Source organism: Phyllostomus hastatus, unplaced genomic scaffold (assembly GCF_019186645.2).
Source record: "Phyllostomus hastatus isolate PE091 unplaced genomic scaffold, TTU_PhHast_1.1 phas_scaffold_182, whole genome shotgun sequence".
Classification (NCBI taxonomy): Eukaryota; Metazoa; Chordata; class Mammalia; order Chiroptera; family Phyllostomidae; genus Phyllostomus; species Phyllostomus hastatus.
In genome coordinates, this window is record NW_025334013.1 from 18,379,354 (window position 1) to 18,400,238 (window position 20,885).

General features: G+C 52.8%; 2 protein-coding genes across 12 annotated transcripts in view; one reads left to right on the forward strand and one right to left on the reverse strand.

Moving 5' to 3' along the window:
• Positions 1-17,788, forward strand: part of EPB41 (erythrocyte membrane protein band 4.1) — a 166,224-nt gene extending 148,436 nt beyond the window's left edge. For 6 of the 11 annotated variants that reach the window (XM_045859204.1, XM_045859199.1, XM_045859209.1 and 3 more), the window contains 6 exons: positions 2,317-2,763; positions 3,960-4,088; positions 8,996-9,097; positions 10,210-10,290; positions 13,325-13,429; positions 14,124-14,257. In XM_045859204.1, coding sequence (XP_045715160.1) covers positions 2,317-2,763; positions 3,960-4,088; positions 8,996-9,097; positions 10,210-10,290; positions 13,325-13,423 — 858 coding nt within the window. In that variant the 3' untranslated portion in view covers positions 13,424-13,429; positions 14,124-14,257. Of the gene's footprint in view, positions 1-2,316; positions 2,764-3,959; positions 4,089-8,995; positions 9,098-10,209; positions 10,291-13,324; positions 13,430-14,123 lie in introns of all 11 variants that reach the window. The other 5 variants (XM_045859196.1, XM_045859201.1, XM_045859202.1 and 2 more) reach the window with 5 other exon arrangements.
• A 47-nt stretch (positions 17,789-17,835) lies between these two features.
• Positions 17,836-20,835, reverse strand: TMEM200B (transmembrane protein 200B). The gene is made up of 2 exons (XM_045859214.1): positions 20,768-20,835; positions 17,836-18,779 (listed from the first exon to the last, which is right to left on the reverse strand). Exon 2 carries the CDS (start codon positions 18,757-18,759, stop codon positions 17,836-17,838), a length of 924 nt encoding a protein of 307 aa, XP_045715170.1. The 5' UTR covers positions 18,760-18,779; positions 20,768-20,835.
• Positions 20,836-20,885: the final 50 nt, after the last annotated feature.

Below are 20,885 nucleotides of genomic sequence, written 5' to 3' on the forward strand. Positions count from 1 at the left end.
TGTGTGGGTGGGTTTGTGTGCGTTCTAGGGCCCTGTGGGTCTCTCCAGTGAACACTCCCGTGAGGCCTGGAGTTTCTCTCACTGCTGCAATCCCCACAGGTGTTTTCAGCCAGAGGTTTTGAGGCTTTAGTTTCCTGTGCTGGAACCTTGGGTTGTGCAGTCTGTCTTGCTCCCCCCAGTTGTTCCTCCTGGCTTATCCTCACACGAATGTGGGACCTCCCAGTTTGCCGCCTTGCCGGGCATCCTCTCCACCCAGCTGCCTGTCTCTACCCCTCCTGCTGGTCTGGACAAATGTTTCTTCTTTAACTCCTTAGTGTCGGACTTCCATACAGTTCAATTTTCTGGCAGTTCTGGTTGTTTTTTGTTTTCAAATTTGTTGTCCTTCTTTTGGTTGTATGAGGAAGCAAAGCGTATCTCCCTATGCCTCCATCTTGCCAGAAATGGCTTCTTGGTGACAGACTACACTTATCACTTGAGTAGATTGGTATAAAATTGTCTCTTACTTGGTTGATTTTCTTAGGTATTTTCCTGGTTATTAATCAGCCATCTCTGATGAAGTTCCTCTCCATGCGAATAGATTTGGGTATGCTATTCACAGAGCTAGCATATAGCAACTTGGGAAAGCCTACTTGTTTATTACCAGTCCATCTGCTTTTGGATATCTCTACATCAGCTAGTCTAACCCAAAAGAAATGGTGACATAAGTGCCCCAGAAAGTACAACAAGTTCATTCTAGTGTCCCCAGACTGTAGCCTGTTAGAGGTGCTCAGATAATGTTGGCTGAATTAAGTGAATTTATATGGTACTTTAGAATTTACACAGTGCTTTCTTATAGACTATTGTATTTGATCTTCAGAACCCTGTGAGTCAAACTAAGTATTTTTCTCATTTTAAGGATGAGGAAATTCATGTACCCTTAGCAAGAATATTTTCTGTATCTCTGATACATCTGCAGAGACAGTTTCTATTGTCATTTCTCAGTTCCATTTTTTATGTCCTAAGTAATATTTATAACCCATCCCTGAGAGACCTGCCTAATTGTGATGCTGCCGACTGTTTCAAGATGGTTTACAAGAAGAGTCGGCCTCGAGTTCTTGAGTGTGCTGCATCTCTTCTTGCCTTAATAGAGCAGGGTTTTTTTTTTTTTCATCACAAGTGGGCTGGTTTACAAGGAAAGGAGAAGCAGTGATTGTCTAAAATATAATCCATACAACGTGGTTTGAGTGCTACAGTGTGTAAGCTGGTCCAAACATATGTTATTTGCTTCAGAAGCACCTTTTTAAAACGTCCCTGTCTGTCATTAAGTTCCGGTGTGGTATGTAGTGTGCAGTTTGACCTCACCCAAGTTTCAGGCCTAAGTGGCACATTTACAGCTTTCTGGTGAGCACTTGCATTTGTAACTTTTCATTACGTTTGGCTTCTGCTAGATTGTTCATTTTTCAGATGGCTCGTTCTTTTCCTGCTTGTGTGAATTGCTTTCCTTCTCCCACCTCCAGCACCTTTCTTTCAAGTTTAGGAATAGGTCCATCTACCACAACGTGTTCTTCTCATCCTCATTCTCCTAGAAGCACTTATTTTAGACCTGTTTTTCCTGTGATGTGAGGCATTTAGCCAAAGAGGGAACTCTGTGTTTCCAGGATTCATTTCCCTTAGGGGTTGGAGACGGTAGTCATTCATCTGTGAAGAAATGACCTCAGCTGCTGGGCCATTTTTATTCTGTTTACAAAGAAATATTTCACTAGTTTTGATATTACATTTAATTCCATGGCGATGACTAGATTAAGTCTGTGCTGGATGAACTCAACTTCTGTATCCGCACCAACCAAAGTCTAGAATTTAGCTTCTGTATTAGGTGCTAGGATGATGATACATATGTCTTGGAGACATGAAACGTTTTCAGCCTGATCAGGCTCCTCAAGGATGTTTTGACTGACTCACATATGTTGCATTGTGCCCCGTGTACAGTAATGACTTGGGTATTTAGCAATGGCAAAGTACCGGTAACTGCTTTATGTAAGAAGAGTGTGTCATAAAGGAAAGGCCGTAGTAATACAAAGTTCTTGATAGTGGGCAAAGGACATCAAAATTACTCCTCAGACTAACGGAGTTCTAGAAACGTGACCAAAATGAAGTTGGAGCTTACTTAAGCTGCTGATGTAATCCTTCTTTCGGCTACTTCAGGCGCTAAGCTTATTGGTTTCTATTTGCATTAATACTGTTGAGGCCTCTTAAAAGTCATTGTTGATTCTCAGAGCTCACTACATTCCCCACTTATTCCTAATATTCTTGCTTTTGTATGTGTTCATTTATTTGTAGAATGTAAATGGCACTCGCACAGAGGAGGCGGCTGCCGTGCCACTGGGGCCACCCGCCAAGCCTGACTCTGGACGGGCGGGCCCCGAGCACTCAGTAATTCCTAGTGTGAGCCAGACGACCGCCCCGTCGGAGTCTCCGCAAGGCTTTGACATGGGCTCCCTCTCCATAAACAGCAAGGAGACAGAAGAGAAGGAGCAGGGGGAAGCTGGCCCTCTTGATATTGAGATGCCCCGAGGCCCAAGTGGGGAATGTATGGGAGTGGAGGATCAGGCCAGTGCCTTAAAGGTCCCAGTGTCCCCAGCTTCCGGTGAGCTGCAACCTGGTGAGAACAAGGCAGAGAGTAGTGAAGACCATGTTGCACCAGGAGAGCCACTTGGAAAGCAGAGCGGATCGTGTCTTGACTCTCGTGTGGGTAACCAGTTCCCCACCCTCATTCGAAGTTTCCAGGTAGTAACTGATTCAGTGACGCAGGTCTGATGACTCACTCCGGGAGAGGGCCCCAGTCTGTTCTGTGGAGGAGGCGGTGGTGGTGGCGAGGGCAGTAGCCTCTGTGCTGTTTTCCAAATCACAGAATACAATGGAAGCCCTTGGTTACTCTAAAGAAATTTCACCAGAGGAATCACCTCCATGGCTTCCAAGTGCTTTTTCCCCTGATGACTTAACAGGACTCTTGGGGGTAAACTCCAGCGGCTCACCTTTACGGAGCTGGTGTGTGCTTCTCTTCCTTGGTCAAGATGGGCAATGCGAAGAGGTGAATTTTTGAGACTTACGTGATGAGGAGCCTGCAGTGTTCTGCGACTGTGCTCGAAAAATTAAAATGCACTTAATTAGAAGGGGTCAATGATTTTATTATGAGATTTCAGACCCCCCCCAAATTATTTATGTATTGCAACCACACAGTACAGCTCACCACTCCCACTGACCCCACTCACAGGGGCTTCTGTGATCGTGGGCACTGATCTCCTGGGCTGAGGTGGATGGCCACGTACCTTCATCACAATCAACTGCTAGTTCTAGGGTGGTTTCTAGTCTCGGGGAAGGTGACTGGTAGATGAGTAGTAGCCTTTGATATTCTACTAATATTCACTCTTCTGAAATTCTGAGATTAATCACCAGGTGGTGGTAGAACTGATTTTTTTCCCCAGTTTTCCAAATACTGTTTCTTCTCAATCACTCCAAAGTGAATGTCTGACATTGATTTGAAAGAAGTTAATGAATTCAGGGTAATGCATTTCAATGCCACTGCTGTTTCATGTACCACTTGAACTAAGTGGAGGAACTATGGTTGATTTTCTTAATGGTGCGATCGGAAGGACAAACAGAGAAGACAGCTATTTGGCAAATGGTTTTATATTCAAATTCTGAAGGTCAGTCTGAAGTGTTTTTTATCACCGATCATAATTGTCTGATCGTATAGCTTTCCATTAAGCATATGGAAGTGATTACAGTAATGCTGTTCTTTAATATCTCTCAGGATCTGACACCTTGTCAGAGCTACTTTGGAGTAGTGTCCAAATCTTGGGCAGAGGTTGAACTGGCCCTCTGCTTGGTTCGAGCTATCACTTTGATCAGGTCAATGTCAGAAGGTGAGCCCTCCAGCGCCTTCAGAAGCTCCCGGTAACCGCTTCCTTACTGCTCCGCAGCCTCCCCTGGTGAAGACCCAGACCGTCACCCTCTCGGATACTGCCGACGCCGTGAAGAGCGAGATCCCCACCAAAGACGTCCCCATTGTCCACACCGAGACCAAGACCATCACCTATGAGGCTGCTCAGGTAGGACACTGTTTAATGTTTCACAACCAAAGATGGAATAAACACAATAAATAACCTTTTTTCACAGGGTGCCTAATTGTTTGCTCCAAATAATGCTAGCCTTTTCTGGGACATTCTTTTTAGAAGACATCACTCATCTGAGAATGCCCAGAGGCAGCGGTCCCCAACCTTTTTGGCACGGGTTTGGGCTGAGGGGCGGGGAGGAGACAGCAGGAGGCGGAGCTCTAGTGGTAAGGTTCCCTTCCTCCATCCTGGGTCACCTCCTGCGGTGCGCCCTGGTTCCTAACAGGCCTCTGACTGGTGGCCTGGTGGCCTGGGGGTTTGGGGCCCCTGCCCCAAAGTAATTTATTAAAATCAAAACTGTCTTGGATCTGATTGTTTCTGGCCACCCAATTCACTGAGGGAGAACGGTCCAGTGGAATGGTTCAGAATATGAGCTTTGGGTCAAACACACCAGAGTGCAGGTCCTGGCCTCTCCATTTATTGACTTAAGCAAGTAACTGAACATCTCTGAGCCTTGATGCCCTGTCCCCTGCCCCCCACCTCCACCCACGTGATGTTAGAACCTGTAGCTGCCTCATGATTTTGTTATGAAGATTACATAAGACATTGCCCTGGCCAGCATGGCCCAGTTGGTTGGGCATCATCCCACAAAGGGAGAGATTGCTGGTTTGACTCCTGGCCAGGGCGCATGCCTGGGTTGCGGGCCTGATCCCCAGCTGGGGCACATGCGAGAGGCATCCAACTGATGTCTCTCTCCCTCTCTGTCTCCCTCCCTTCCCCTCTCTCTAAAAATAAATAAATCAAATCTGTTTAAAAAGATTATATAAGGCATAGTACTGCATGGAATTGACTTGAACGCCAAACCTGAAAGCATAAATAACAGCTATGATAATTATAATCAATTCAGTACAATTAAATCAAATTTAATATCACATAAGAATCTTTGTATTTAAAATTTTTGTTTGCTTCCCACTTTTAATAAAATTTCTCTTTCATTATTGACAATTTGAATGAGCTAGGGTTGCTTATGTTGTTTTTCTTTCCTTTTTTAAATCACAGAAGCCAACAATAAGAAAAACTTTTCCAAAAAAAAAAGAAAGAAAAAAAGAAACACTTTTCCCTCTATAAGCTGAACTGTTAAATCTTCCTGCAGTGAGCATTTCTCGAGCATTTCTTTATTAGGCCAAAGCAATGTCCGTGGTAAACACAGGCTCTGTCCTCTGGAACGTACGTTCAGTCGGGAGAGACAGGCCGTAAAACACATAAATAGCCGTGTAAATCTGGGACAGTGACAAGTGCTGTAAAGAAACTAAACTAAAATAAAGAGCTAGACAACCGGGATTGCATGAAAGATTGCTACTTTGGGGCTGGAATCGTCTGGAAAACCCTCTTTGGGGAGTAGATGTTTTGGCCACGAGGCCTTGCGGATCCAGGATGACTAGCTGGGTCACGTGACACGAATCACTAATCTCGCTAAGCCTCTGGCTCCTCGGCTGTAAAATGGGGATATGCCACCTACCGCTGCAAGATTTTGGGGTGGGGGGGGGTCCAGTGAAAGGATGTCTGTAAAGTGCTTGGTTAATGTTGAAATGCTTCCCCCTTCTCTCTCTTCTGAGCATGGAGCTTGAGTTTGGTAAATAATGAGCAGTTGCTTGAAGTTTCTTAATAGTGGTGATAAAGTGGCATCATTAAAGCAGGGATTTTGGAAGATGATTCCTAAAGCTGTGTCCTGAATATATGAAAGCAGGGGCTGCCTGGAGACAGGAGTACGACTGAAGCAGGTCTGGGAGATCCTTGTGGAGAACTGAAGTGTAGCCTGAGGAAGCAAGAGAGAGCTGTGGCAGCAAGAGAGACAGAAATGAGTGAATAGGACTTGGCAGTGAAGGGGACTGAAAAAGGAGGGAATAGGAAATTGCTTTAAGATCGTGTGCACAGTTAGCCAGAGGAGGTAGGAAAGAATTACTTGCTTATGGGAGGGAGCCCTTCATGTGGTCACTGCCATGGAAACAACCTAAACGTCCATCCGTGGGGCACAGTTAAATAAATTATGGTCTGTCCAATTAAGGTAATTCTAAGCAACTATTTTAAAAAGCTTCTGATGAGAATCATCTACGTGATAAACTGGTAAGTGAAAAAGCACAGTTTAAAATGGAAATAACCTGTAGAAAAAAGTGCCTGGTGCATGATAAGTGCCAGATAATCCTTTGCTATTGTTGTTATTTATTTTATTTGTTATAAGTATTTTTACTTCTGTTTTTACTATCTGACCAGACTACTAAGCCCAGGGACCTTGTGGTTATTCTCCCACAATCCCACTCTTAGGGAGACAGGGTGGGAGGAGATGGGGAGCCCGCATAGGGCTTTTCTGTTTGTGTGTTTGTGCAGACATGTGTGCCTGAGGCCCAGTTTACGTCCAGTGAAGTGCACAGGTTTTAAGTGCTCGATTTGATTGGTCCGGGCAAACATATACACCTGTATGACCAAGATGCATTGCGGATACAGAGCATTTCCGGTCACTCCTTTCTTTGTAGCCTTCCCCGGTCGCCCTCTACCCTTCTAGGCAACTGCTCTGATTTCTGTCACCATAGTTTTGCCTGTTCTTGGACGTGATATAAGCAGAATATACTGCAGTACACTTTTGTGTCTGAACGTGTCCTTCAGGTTCATCCATGTTATGTGAATCCAGTTTACTGTTTTGTTATTGTCAAATAGTACTGTGTTGCGTGAATATTCCACAATTTACCCTTTTATTTGTTGATGGACATTTGAGTTGATCCCGGTTTGGGGCAAATATGACTGAAGCCGCTGTCCACATGCACGTGCGCGTCTCTCTGTGAACAAGTCCTCACTTTTCTTGGGCAAACCCTGAGGAGTAGAATTGCCGGGTCACAGGATACATGGGTGTTTAACTCTGTAAGCAGCAGTCAAAGCCACAGTACCCTTTGAGGAAACACTGGTGAGGCGGTCACAGAGAAGAAGCCCGGTGTGTCTCCTCTGCCCGCCACCTTCCTCGGGGACCGGAGGGGAGGAGCAAGGGGCCGGCCCGGGGACCAGGTAGGAAACACTGAGTCACAGGTTTAGTACAGGAGGAACTCTTTAAACAGGCTCAGCCCTCCTGGCATGCACATGTATATTCTTATAACACGTTATAAACTGTTTTCATTTCTGTGATCTTTTTTGATCTTTGAAACAATGCGGTGGTGGAGGCAGAGCAGGTGTGTACTACAGTGTTACCTGTTATAAATGGGAAGACTGAAGCTGAGAGAAGTCAGAGTAAGTTGCCCAGTTATGTGAGCCGAGATCCGAACCTCAGTCTTCAAACTTCAAAACTTGAAACTTCACAATGTTTCTTGCCTGAAGTCCTAGTTCAAACGCTTATTAACTATAGAACCGTGACCAGTTACTTAATCTCTCTGGACGTCAGTTTTCTTAACTGTACACTGTGCGTACAACAATAACAGGACCTACTTCAGATACTGAGACGTGCCATTGAGATAACACTCTCACTATGTGCTTGACACATAGTAGGGGTGCAGTACATCTTAGTTAAGTCTGAATCTGAGGTGGATAAGGGGGTCAGGGAGGCAGACAGAGTCAGTGAACGAGCCCACTATCTACTCAGTGAGGCGGTGCCATGTGTGTGAGACTTAGGTGACACAACACTGCTCCCTGTCTTCGTTCCGTCTAGATTCCTACTCGGACGAGAACCCGACCAGGGACTTTCCTCCTTCCTAATTCTCTTCTCCTTCCTCCACCTGAGCCCCGCCCGCCCATGTCAAAGTTCCGCCTTAGTAACATGTGATCCTTCTCATAAAAAGGTCGGAGGCCTCTGCTTATCATGCAAATGACTGTGTAAAGGGGCCGGAAAAGAGAATAACCTGACACCTTTCACCTCTTTTGCTTTGGGATTCTTTATGAAAATAATTGCAGCTCTCTAAATGCCCCTCCACAACAGTGCGCACTACCAGTGCCAGGTGTTGTAGGTCACTGTCGGGTGCAGAGCACGTGGCTAGAGGCAGCCCCTGTGTCCTCCGTCTCATGTGTGTCCACCTTGGTTTGGGGTTAGCAGCAGCGAGTCACATGGCCCAAATGACTGCTGACCGCTGCTCTCCGGGTTGAGTTTGGCCCGGGCCAGCCATCTCTCTTCCTTTTGCTGACGCCACGTCTCAGCCTGACCACAGTGTGTTTGTTTTGGTCATGAGTGATCAGCTCCAGAGAAACAAGAAGTACCCCAGTCCTCGGTCTCTATTTAGATTAATTGTATAGGTTGGCATTTTGAAAACTTTTCAACCCCTCCTATAATAAGGAGGATGCATTTTAATAATAGTGTTGTTGTCAGAAATGCCATTGAGATACTACGTATATTTCCTTCCACTCTGCTTTAAAGGGACCCTTCCTACTTCATTTGTTTCCTGTCTTCCATCTCCACCTTCAAAGAAGATAGCTTGAGATTCCTTGGCTCACCGAATGAGCCACCTGGCCGGGGCTGGCTTTATTTATTTATTTAAATGTATTTATTAAGAGATCACTGTAGCCCTGTCCAAAGTGTCCCAGTTGGTTGGGCATCATCCTGAAAACCAGAAGGTCACAGGTTCGATTCCTAGCCAGGGCACATCCCTAGGTTGTGGGTTTGTTCCACAGTCGGCACATACAAAATGAAACAAATTGATGCATCGATGTTTCTCTTCCTCTTGTTCTCCCTCCTTTCTCCTCTCTCTAAAAAAAAAAAATTAAAAATAAAAGAGAAGAAAAATTTTTTAAAAGGGGAGAGAGAGAGGTCGCTGTAAAGGAACCAGGTTTCCAATTTAGAATGTACAGCTGAGGAGCAAACCTGCGCCCCGCAACGTCTGCCCGCAAAGCTGCCTGCCAGGCACAGTGACCTGTTGTTTCCCTCCCTTCTGCAGACTGAGGACAGCAATGGGGACTTGGACCCCGGAGTCTTGCTGACAGCTCAGACCATCACATCGGAGACCACCAGCAGCACCACCACAACTCAGATTACCAAGGTAACAGACCAGCCGGTCCGCTCTTCTGGAACCCAGGGGCATGTCAGGCGTGCTGCCTCTCTGCAGGGAGGACTCTGGTCCGTAGACAAGGGTTTTCTGCCCCAGCCCTCCTGAGGCAAATTATTCCAAGTGTCCCAGGTGGCAAGGGCCTGCTGCTTTCCCCAGGAGTAAGTCTGAGGAGACCCTGAGAGTGTCCCTGCCTCCTTAGTGGTGTCATAAAGTCACACATGGTGGCTCTCCTTACACACCTGTCCGTGTCTCTGGTTGGGGAGTCTTCTGTCTGGCTGGGCCATCTGGCTATGGAGGTAAGTTTAAAAAGTCAGTTTAAGGGCAAGTGTTCTTGGTGTCCAAGCCAAAAAAATCAGGACCATGTCCAGGATCACAGCCATGGGAACTGTAGTTTGGATGCTGAAATATTGGAAGTATCACAGCGTTGCTTATGAGGGCAAGAGGGACAGTATGTATAACATTGGAACTGCTCCCAGAAAATCAGAGACAATCCATGTTTGCTGCAGCGCTAGGGGAAAATGCATTTTCTGACAAGTAAGAAACCTAGGGCTCTGGCCGAGCTCTGCCCATCGACACAGAGCTGACTGAAAGCCAGTCACTCAGCATGTCTAGGTCCTGGTTTCCTTCCTGTGTCAAGTTGGGAAGTCTCCCCACCCTGAGGAGGCTATTTGAGGCTTTTTCGACATCAATTATATGAACATGCTTTAAAATACAGAGCCCCGTTTCAGGCTGCATAACACTTTTGTTCAGTCTTCTGATTTTTTTCCTCCTGAAAAAAAAATAGGCTGGTAAAGAATAAACAGAATACCTATCTATTTTGTGTACTCACTGAATTTTTATGGTATTTAGGAGGAAGAAAAAGGGAAAAGGAAGTAAATAGAGAATTCTGATTTTTTTGTTGAACTTATTAAAGATTTTAGCAACACAAGGGGATAGAGGTGTGTTCATTTAGCAGGTCCAGCCAAGATTCTGGACAAGCACGTGAGAAAGCTGCTCTGTGCAGTGCCAGCAGCAGGTTAAAATTTGGAGTGGAGCTTGCAGAATAATCCCTTGCTGTTTCTCTTTTCTTTCCTTCTCATATGACCACCTCCCTTTGGTTTCAGACTGTAAAAGGTGGGATATCAGAGACCCGGATCGAAAAGAGAATTGTGATCACAGGAGATGCTGATATTGACCACGATCAGGTGGGAATGTGGAGGAGATTGTGGGGACGGGAGGGGTCCCCGGGGAGGAGGGTTGATGGATGTAAAAGATACCTCTGCCAACTTCATCTCCAAAGAGCCCCCTGGGCTACTCTAGCTCTTACTCAAGGAGAAAGACAGCCCTGACCTGCATGCCTCAGTTGGCTGAGCATCCTCCTGCAAGGCAAAAGGTTGCTGGTTTGATTCCCGGTCAGGGCACAGGCCTGGGTTGGGGCCCGGTCCCCAGCTGGGGCTTGTATGAGAGGCAGCCAATTGATGTTTCTCTCACACGTCGCTGTTTCTCTGCCTCTTTTTCTCTCCATTCCTTCCCATTTCTCTAAAAATAAATAAATGAAATCTTGAAAAAGAAGAAGAAGAAAGACAAAGGGAATCCACTCGCTGAGGCCTGTGGGGTGGTGGCCATAGACTGGGGAGCAAGGAAGTGTAATAGGAAGACGTGGACTTCAGTCTCAGAACACCCGAGTTCCAATCCTCGGGCTTATGCAATTCTAACGCTTACCTCCCCAGGCTCCCGCTTCCTCATTTATACGGTGGGCGTGTAACACCTTCCTCTCAAGGTGGTTTTGAGACTCGGGTGAGACACGGGTGTCCAGCGTGTGGCACCTGGTGGGCTCCAAGTAAATGGAGCTGTTGCTGTTCGAGGGATATCCGGGACCTAAACCTGTGCTAGGGACAGTAGATGACATCAAAGCAAAGGGAAGGTAGGACCTCTGCCCTCGGGGCTGTCATAGCTGAGGAGACAGCTAGGGGGACATGGACTTGACTTGCTTTCTGCCCTAGATCGAACACTAACTCACTGTGTGACCTTGGGTGAAACACCTTGCCTCTGATTTTTTTCCTCTCCCAAAACAGTACACTGATCTAGATAATTTCTGGGCCCTTCTGAGAGCTAAGTTCTGTGTTTTCATGTTAATTAGGTACTAATTGTGTGCTACAAGCAATTAGCAAATAATAAGGTCAGGATTAACGTTCCCAATTCCCTGCCAGAGAGGTTCCGGCAGGCAAGCCGCAGCGAAGAGGGGGTGGAAGACACTGCATGCAAACGCTTCTGGAATCATTGACAGGAGCGCTGGAGCGGTGCTTCTGTGGCCTTTATTCTGATATGCTGAGTGCCTTTAAAAAAAAAGGAAAATAGAACCTGAGCAGTGCTGGTGGTTCCATTGGTAGCAGGGTCGAGACTTACAGCTAAGAATGCTGGGCTCAGGGTCCCAGCAACAAGGCTGCTCAGCCCAAGGGAGAGGCCTCGCAGCCCCAGCTCGGGGGAGCCTGCTGCATCACCTGCCTGCACCTACCTGCCTCTCTGAGCGGACCTGGGCCCCGCTATGTGCTCAGTCTGTGCTGGGCAGCAGGAGCAGCAGGCTGGAAGGGTGCGTAGGGTCTGCAGCGAGACAGACCTGGCTTGAACCCCGACTCCATGGCTCACTGGTTGTATGCCCTTGAGCAAGTTATTTTATTTCTCTGAGATGTAGTTTCGCCATCTACAGAATAAAGAAAATCATAGGTTTCTTCAGGGTTGTTGTGACAAAGAGCTGCTCCAGGGCCCCTCAGTTCTTCTGGGCGCTGAGGGCTCCGTGGAGGATAAGGCTCGCCCTCTGGCCGGGGGAGGGAAGGGCTCCAAGAAGGACTGACTGTTCAGGAGAAACCGTGCGGTGCAGGCTTTCGTAGGGAGATGGGTGAAGGCCGGGGTAGCCAACTCGAGGGCCTGGGCTGGGCCTTGAAGCACGAGCAGAAAAGCTGGGCAAAAAGGGGTCAGGGAGGATGAGCAGGGGCCTGTAGAGGTGGTGGTTCCAACAGTGGCTTTCATGGAGCCAGGAGACCAAAAGAGGGCTCTCCCTTTTTCCTCTACCCTTCCCTGTCCATCTTAGAGATTGTTCTTTAAAAATATATATTTATTTATTTTTAAAGAGAAGGGGAGAGAGAAAGAGAGGAAGAGAAACATCAATGTGTGGTTACCTCTCACACACCCCCAATGGGGACCTGGCCTGCAACCCAGGCGTGTGCTGTGACTGGGAATTGAACTGGCAACCCTTTGGTTTGCAGGTCCGCACTCAATCCACTGAGCTACACCAGGCAGGGCTAGAGATGATTCTTAAGAGCCAGAGTCAACAGGCAGCTGGTCAGATCTAGCTAGAATCCTTTTTAATGGTGGGCAGGGGGCTGTCTCTGAGAATCGCTGTGCCACCAGCCTCCAATGGCTTCGGCACCTTGGGGTGCTCCGAGCTGGAGTCTCAGAGACTCACAGCCCAAGGAGAGTGGTGGCTCCATTGCTCTTCTTTCCCTCTGCTCCCTCTAGCTTTTCTAAAATGACCAAAACCCCTTCAGATGCTAAAACAGGGTCCCTCCTCCCCAGAATCTAAAAGACAGTATGGTAAAGAGGAAAATTTGATGGATTTCAGTTAAAACTTCTGTTGCATTACTTGCTAGGCACTGTAACCTAGTGAAACACTAAGCACTTCAAGCACTGAACCTCAGTTTCCTTGTGTATAAAAGGGAAATAATGATTTTTACTTTCATTCTTTGGGTGGCTGTGAAGACTAATTATACTCATATAATAATAAGTAATGTGGTTAGGCTGGTGCATGACAGGAGGCCCTCCCACGCCTCCTGTCTTCTCCTGGCTTTAGCCAATGACATCTCTCCCTTTTCATAGCACGCTTCTGTGTTTCCCTCGCCTGTTCTGGACTTCCCAGTTACCTTTTGTTGAGCACAGCTTTTGCTTTGTCCTTTAGACTCACTTCCGAGTGGATCCTCCACCAGACCCACCAAGCAGGTGCAGCCATGGCCCCTGAAGTCCCTCTCTGATTCCTTAGGGACAGCTCTAACCTTCCCTGTCTCTGTGTTTAGTCCGGGAGCTTCCTCGTGCGGGATGCAGTAGTTAAGGTCATTATCAGCGTGGCTTAGCCTAAATGCTGCCCCGGTTCTGAATTTGCCAGAGAAGTGCTGTCCTGTGACCCCTGCCTTCCTTCATCAGACAGGCTGCTCTCTGCCTGATGGGTGTCCTGTCTGTCTTTCTCAGGTCCTTGTGCAGGCCATCAAGGAGGCAAAGGAGCAGCACCCAGACATGTCAGTGACCAAGGTGGTCGTCCATCAGGAGACTGAAATCTCTGAGGAATGAGCTCAGGTAGGGGCTGCTCTTGCTGGGGTGGAGGGTGCTCACTATCCCAGCCTCAGAAAGCACTGGATGGGAACCCTGGCCCCTCTGGAAGCCATGCCCCTAGAGGGGTCCGCCCTGGAGCTCGGTACAGAGAAGGCAGATGAGAGATTGATGAGGTTATTAAGTATCTGCCTCCTGCTAAGGCAGCTAGGTCTCCTTGTGCCCTCCTGCCCTTGCTTAGTGGTGGCAGCAGTGACGGGGTAGAGGAGACATCCCAGACGTGGATGCAGACTCCCACCCACCTCCTGCATCTTCATGCCACTCCTGCTTTTCCAGCTCGCCTGGCTTCCGTCCTTCTCTCTGCTGCTCTGCTCTCTGCTGTCACGGAGGAGGGCCAGACGAGGAGAACAGGACCAAGAAAAGCAGGACCGGGCTGTCTGGAAATGGAGGGGTTGGGGGACAGGGAAGACATGGCTAAAGTTCTCGGACCGGACTAGAGGGTTGAAGGCAGAGCAGCTGCTTTTTGGGAGACAGGGATCCCGATAAATTCATGCCCAAAAGCAGTTTACAAGTGACTTGAAGACGCCCTCAAGCACCAGTCGGGACTGGGTGCTGTGGAACCGTGCGGGCCTTGATTACACTTGTGGCCACAGGAATTTGGTAATGGGACTGGGTAGGTCTTCCTTTCAGGATTTATCCACTTTGCTTTTCTTTCCTCTAGGAATCGTTTACCCCCAACTCCCTGCCCGTCTCCCATCCACGAGAAATGATCAAGAAGCTAAACTACAATAGTCAGACTTCAGACTTGCAAGATTATTATAAACCACCAGAAAACTAATTTCACTTTCTATTTGGAGTTTATACCAACAGAGTCTTCTAGACATCACCGATCCCTTTGAATACCTTTTTCTATATTGTGATACCAGAGATTGTTCAACTTTTCACTGTCCGGACTGTTTTTAAAGAGCTTTTGGGGTTTTTATGGGGTGGTTTATAATCCCTTCATTCAGTCTAGCCTCTCCCCCTGTATTTCCAACCCAGCTACTGACAGGGTCCGCAGAATTCTTCTGGAAATCCTCCAAAGCCTCTGTCAGCTGTGTTGGGGGCCAAAGCCAGCTTAATGGGGCTGCCCTGCTCCTCTCCCAGTTTTATGCCCTTCGGATGACAGCAGAGACTTCCAAAACCAGCCCTTTCTCGGAGCCAGTGATGTGACGTTCCCAGAATGTCAGGCAGGGTGCCGCCCTGATCCACAGGCCCCAGGAAGAGTGCCCCTGTCCCTCTGTGGAGGTGGTTTTGGTGAGGCAGAGCCCTCTGCTGAGAATGTAGTATTGCTTTTCCTCCCTCCTGTTCTTTCTCTTCGGAGCTTCTTTAGATCAAAGACCTAAGAAGCCGCTCAGCTGCATCTGATACTGTGAATGTTCGAACAGACCCGTGGCCTTCACCGTCCTGCCCCCCCCCCACCCTTGACCTCGTCAGAAGCGGCAGTGGCGGCTCTGCTGCGTGCTCCCCCACCTCCCGTCTCAGGAGACCCAGACTCACGGGAAACTGCGCACTTGTGGCCCAGAGCACTAGAGGCACATTTTCTGTGGTGGTTAGGGCAAAGAGAGCGAATGAGGCTTTTGAAAGGTTTTCTGGCTCTGGGGCTGCGCACCCCACACAGGGATGGCGGGCTGTCCCTTGGGCGGAGCCTGCTAAGCAGCATGTCCAGGTGCCGCCCCCCCCAGCCTCTTCCCTGATCCTGGGGTGATCAGGAATGTGATGCAGGGAGGAGGCTGTCATCCTTGACCTGTCTTCTTACCACCAGCACCTGCCTGCAGGCACCCTTGTGGAGCAGGGCAGTTGGCTTCTAGGGGCCATTCTGCCCACAAGACCCCACGTGCCAAGGGGGACGAGCACCAGCTTTGCCCACTCTCACTCCCCCGCAAGGGCTGCCAGGGTTTGTGGGCTTGATTTGTATGGTGGACTTGGGTTTCATTCTTTTGTTGTGGTTTGGTTTTGAAAATGAGGGCTGATGTCTCAGTTCCACTGTTCCAGGCACAGACTTGGGGGCACTTTTATTCAGTGGGACTTCTCTGATCTTCCAGCTTGCTCCCACAAACAGATCTGCCTGGAAGTCCTTAGGATCCTCACTCTGGGGCAGGTGTGGATTCATGAGGCAGACGGGGGGGTCAGAGGCCGCAGTCCCGGGGGCGGGGGGGCTGCGGCTTGTGTCCAAAGCCTCTGCTGGCCGGGTTCTGCTCAGGCAGGCGCAGCTGGTTTGAACGTACTTCAGGTGTGTGCGTTTTTCTCTTAATAGTGGTGTGAGATTGCGATTAAGCAACAGGCAGCTCTCTCTGGAGGGGGGTGTTCAGGAGGACCTCAGGTGGGACGTGTGGCCGGCTTGGGGAGGTTGTCCTGACTCAGGAACAGACTTACAGCCTGCGGGCATAGGTGTCGCTATGGATGGGGCTTTCTGGTTGGTGCCCAAGCCTGGGTGGTCCAGCTCACACCAAACAAGCCTATGGGAGCTCACTTCCCAGTGGCCGGCAGTCCTGCCGAAAGCCCCCCGTGGCTCCCAGAGCTGGGACCTGCAGAGCGAAGAGGATGGGGGACAGGAAGAGGGCACAGCCGGCGCACTGGGAATCTAGCAGACTGCATGTTCTGTGCTGTCCAGACCAGTGTGGCGGCTCTCAGAGCAGGGGCCACACGCCTGGGGGCCTCACCTTTCCCTCAGCTCTGCCACCAACTCGCCACCCTTCTCGCTGCTTCCTTTTCTGTGAACTGGACCGGAAGGTCTCCAACACCCTTCCGGCGCTGAGAGGTTTTGACCTGGACAAGCTAGTAAGGGGCGGGGGTCCTTCCAAGCCTCTTCCCCTCTCCTCCTCCTCCTCTGGTAACAGACCTCGGGGTTTGGCAATAGTTTGGACTTTTTTCCTCCTGCGGGTGTGTGTGTGTGTGTGTGTGCGCGTGAAGAAACACAGGCTCTGTCTGGGTGGGAGAACAGAGGGGAGGGGCTCGGCGGCGGTTTTCCTAAAGTGACTCAGACGTATCACGGTGACAACTTTCGCTGCAACTTTATTTTTATTTCACTTGAGAAATAAAGACTTCCTCCGAGCCACATGAGGTTCTGCCGCCCACCCACGCGCCCAGCTGGCCCTGCATGTGTGAGCTGAGGGCCCACGAAGCCCGGCCGCAGGGACCTGTCGGGCACCTGTGCCACCTCCCCGGGCCCTCCGCCGTGAGGTCTGCGGGGCAGCTGCGGGCGAGCGGGCAGCCGCCGCCCGGGGAGACAGAGCCGGAGCTCCGGCCGGACCAACCCCAGGGGACGATGATCCCAGGAAATACCTGCCCAGGACCCCGGCCCCAGGCCGGTGGTCCTACCTGTCTCTCTCAAACGTATTATTTTGGTGACAAAAATGAAGGAGCTTTGTAAAATTTTTAAAAATTATGAATCATATCAAGTAGTTGTTTACATTTCTCGACAAAATCGGAACTGTGGCAGCAGAATCAAATTGGCAAAATCCTTAGGTTACATAGGCAATAATGAGGTCTGCTGTTTTGGCCTTTCGTAGTAAGAGAACTGTAGTGTTTAGATATGTGTTTGGTCTTGCTTCTTGTACTGCATTTTTCAATAAACTTTAAAAAAAAAAAGGACTGAGTCTGTGAGGACTGATCAACTTTTAAAGTTCTCTTCCCCTTTTGCTAAAGTAAACTACCAACATTAGCCAAAATGCAGCTTCAACACTGTATAAAAAGATTTCTGAGGACTGGCAAATACTTTTTGCCACCTGGAGGGAGATTCTGCAGCATAGACCAGGACGAAAGGGAGAAGGGGGCTTCTCAGACCTGCCGGGGGGCGGAGCCCCCGCAGGAAGGCGTTGGCAGTAGTGGAGCCCTATCAGGGCCGACCCCTACCAATCAGGGCGGACCCCGCGTGGCTGAGGGAGGACAGGGACTGAGGTGGTGGGAGGTGAAGGCTCAGTCCCCACCCCAGATGGCAGTGAAAGGTCTCAGCTGTACCCCATCGCCCACCTTCCTGGAGGCCCAAACCCAGTCACCACTGCCACCTCGGAGGAAGCTGTAACATCCCAATCTACCTTCCAAGTCTTCAGGGTCCTTTCCCACCGCTTCAGGTTTGCCCAGACACCAGGTGCATCTCCCAAGTACCCTGGCCTGGACCGCAAGCCCCTCAGGTACCTGCTCAGGGCTAAGGCCACTTTGGAGGCTGAAGGACTTCCTGAGGCCGAGCCATGCTGGTCTCCAGAATCCACACTGAAACACATGCCAGCGCGTGGAACCCTGGTGCAGCTGGCACTTGTCCGCCGACATGCAGTCAGGACGCCTCAGCGGCGTCTGCGGCCGGAGCATCCACCCCCCAGTCTGGGGTGTGACCGCAGCGCCCGTCCTGTCACCAGGTCCGCGGTGCAGCCCCACCGCAGGCCACCCGCTGCTGCTCAAACCCGAGCCCCCAAGTCCCCTCCCCCTCCCAGCTTGGCATAGCCCTCCAGGCTGAGGTGATCCAGCCGCGGCCAGCTGCGGTGAGCACAGTCCCGAGCAGCGGGGGCCCCAAGCAGGAGCTCCCCAAGGCCCAGATCCAGAGACTTGGAGTGTTCGATGCAGGAGCCGGAGGGCTGCACGGTGATGATCACATGGCCAGCCTGGGTCCGCGGACCCCAAGGTGGAGGCAGCCCCGGGCCCTTCAGCGGGTAACTGTTGAGCAGGGCAGGGACCCCCAGGCGAGGGTTAGCGGGTTCTGAACGCAGACTCCGCACTGACGGGACAGGCGAGGTGCCCCGGCGTGGGGACAGGTCCCAGCTTTCTGGCTCCGCACAGCCTACGGCCAGGGGAGTCCTCGGGCCGGGGCTGGGGAGGAGAGCGAAGTCCCAGCCAGGGCCGTCGGGGGGCCGCAGCGCCTGGGCCCGCAGTGCCCCCTGGCGAAGCCGTTTGGTCTCCAAGTCACGGTTTTCGTAGAGCAGCGTGTTGGCGCAGATGAACACGAACAGGCCCACGCCCATGACCACGGGCCCAAGGAGCCGCAGCCGCTCGTGGGGGCCGTGGGCCCGGCCGGCACCGCGACCCTCGCGTCGCAGCTCGCTCACCGGCGGCGCGCTGGCATTGGCAGCCCGGGGCCCCGGGGCCCCCGCGCGGTGCGGCCAGTAGCCGGCCACCGCGATGCCCATGCCCACCAGGACCACGAGCGCCCCCAGCGCTGCGAACGCCCCCGACGGCGAGCGCAGCCGCAGCCGCGCCCGCACCCGCAGAGGCTCCGGCGGGGAGCGCGGGCGCCGGCGGCGGCCCAGGCGGCGGCCCAGGCGAGAGACGCGGCCCTCGGGGCTCCTCCGCACCTCCACGCGGTCTCCGGGGCTCCCGGCAGTCATCCCGCCGGCGTCTGGGCGCTCTGCAGAAGGAAGACGGAGGCAGGGGCTGAACCGACGGGCCTAGTGCCGGGGCGCCAGGTTGGGGACGCGAATCCGGGAGGGAAGATCGGGCTGCCTCGCCCGGGACGCTTGGAGATCCCTGGCGGCCACCCCCGGGTTTTCCCGGGCTGCCAGGCAGGGAGCCGCCCCCACTCCGGTTTTCCGCAGCCGCGCTCGGAGCCAGGGCCGCGCGGCAGAAGCCCGAGTTGGCCCGGCCTGCGGGCGGAGAGGAGGGAGGGGGGCGCCCGCTGCCGCCGCCTGGCGCATCCTCGGCTGCAGGGCTCCGACCGCCGACGCCCTCTCCGCCGACCCGCGGCCCCGAGCCTCGGGAGGCGTGGGGGCCCCGGAAACGGCGTCTGCAGGGTAAGTCCCGCCCGGGCGCGACCTCACCCCCGCACGTGGCAGCACCGTAGTAAAGGGGGTGGGGGAAGGCAGGCCGCCCGGCCGCCGGAGCCACTCGCTCGCGGGCCCTCTTCCCCCTGCTGCGCTTCGCATACCGCAGCGCAGAAAGGAGGGGGTGTCGCCGACTCCAGCCTCTTCCTGCCCGCCCCCTCCTCCTTCCACCCTCCTCAGCCAGCGCTGAAGCCGCAGCAGGAGAGACGTGAGCAAGACTCCGGGAAGACCACTCTGGCCGTGACCAGCGGGAGACTTTGCCCGGGATTTCCTTGAACTCCGCTCAGAGGGGGCCGCCCCCCACCCCGCCCCAGCAGCCCGGCTGCGGCGGGCAGGAGGCAGGGGGTTCCGGGCCGGGCGCAGGCCTCGTCCGGTGGACTCCCCTCCTGGCTCTCCCCTCGGCCCGGGCAAGGCTGTTCCCAGGTTGCAACGTTTCCAATTCGGGCTCCTCTGGATGAATCATCCCCCTTTCCCGCCGCCTGGCCTTCTCTGCGGCCTCCTCTGCCCGAGGCCCCAGTGGCCCGCGTCCCGGCCGGTGCAGCACCGCCCCTGCTCCTAGGGCCGCCCCGGGGTCCGGGCGCCCGGCTCTAGTCCCTCCCGCTGCCGGTTCGGCCCAGCCCGGGGACTGGATCCGGGCCGAAGCAGGAGTAACGGGGCTGCGTGTGGTGTGGCCCCCAGGGAAGGGAGGGTGTAGGAAGAAATGCCCGCCCAGGCGCCCGGGGCCGCAGGACAGGGGGATTAGGACTTTGCGCGACCCAGTGGTGTGTCCTCCCAACCCCAACCTGGTTTCTAAACAGCTCCGGCGCTGGAACTCGCCCCAAGGCCCCAGGGGCGAGGCCTTGCTACCCTACCCACTCCCCATCCGCACCCCAGAAGCTCAAAGCAGGACACCCATCCCCGCCCCCGAAAGGAGAGCTGGAAGCCCAGGGCCTAGCATGGAGTAGCAGCGTCTACCGCGTCCACAGCCCGCTTTTCACAGATGGCAACTGTGGCCGAGCGCGGGGCCTGCCGCGGTCAGGCCGCCGTACAAGGCGGGGGCTCCGCCAGGACCCGACGCCGGGCCTCCGGACCTGGTTCAGCGCGGGGCGCTTCTCCGCACAGCCACGGAGGGTCCTGGCAGGGGGCGAGGCCCGTTCCCCACTCGTGGCTGAGTGTGAGGACCTCTCCGCAGCCCCAAGCCGGAGAAGGGACCGCCGCGCCCCAGGTCAGAGCTAGCGCCCCAGCCCCAATTGGAGAAGTCACCCCGAGCCCCCGGGCACGCCTGCGGGGAGGGAGTCGGAGGCGTGCGGAGAGATGGGGACGCGCCCCGAGACCCCGAGGCTCTGGAGGGTGTGCGTGGACGCTGGGGAGCCCCGAGGGGCCGACACTGGGCGACGCAGTCCGAAGGTCCCAGGTCGCGGGAAGTTCTTCGGCACCAGGTCCGGGGCACTTCGGCGTCCGCCTCCGCCCGCGTCCGCTCCTCAGTCCCGGAGAGAGGGAGCGCCGGCCCCCGCCCGCCCGGGCCTGTGCAGAGGGAGGAGCCGGACAGAAAGTTGGGAAAAGTGAGGAACGCACCCCGCGACCCTGGTTTGCTCACCTGGCGCCCGGGTGGGTCCGCGTCCGAGTCCGCGCGCCGTGACTCGCGGCGCTGCCGCGGTCTCCACGGAATCCGGGTCCCCGGCCCCGCCCCCGCCCCGCCCCGCGCCGCGCGGGCC

Coding starts and splice junctions, on each gene's coding strand:
- TMEM200B (XM_045859214.1), bottom strand. CDS start 18,759: ATGACTGCCGGGAGCCCCGGAGACCGCGTGGAGGTGCGGAGGAGCCCC.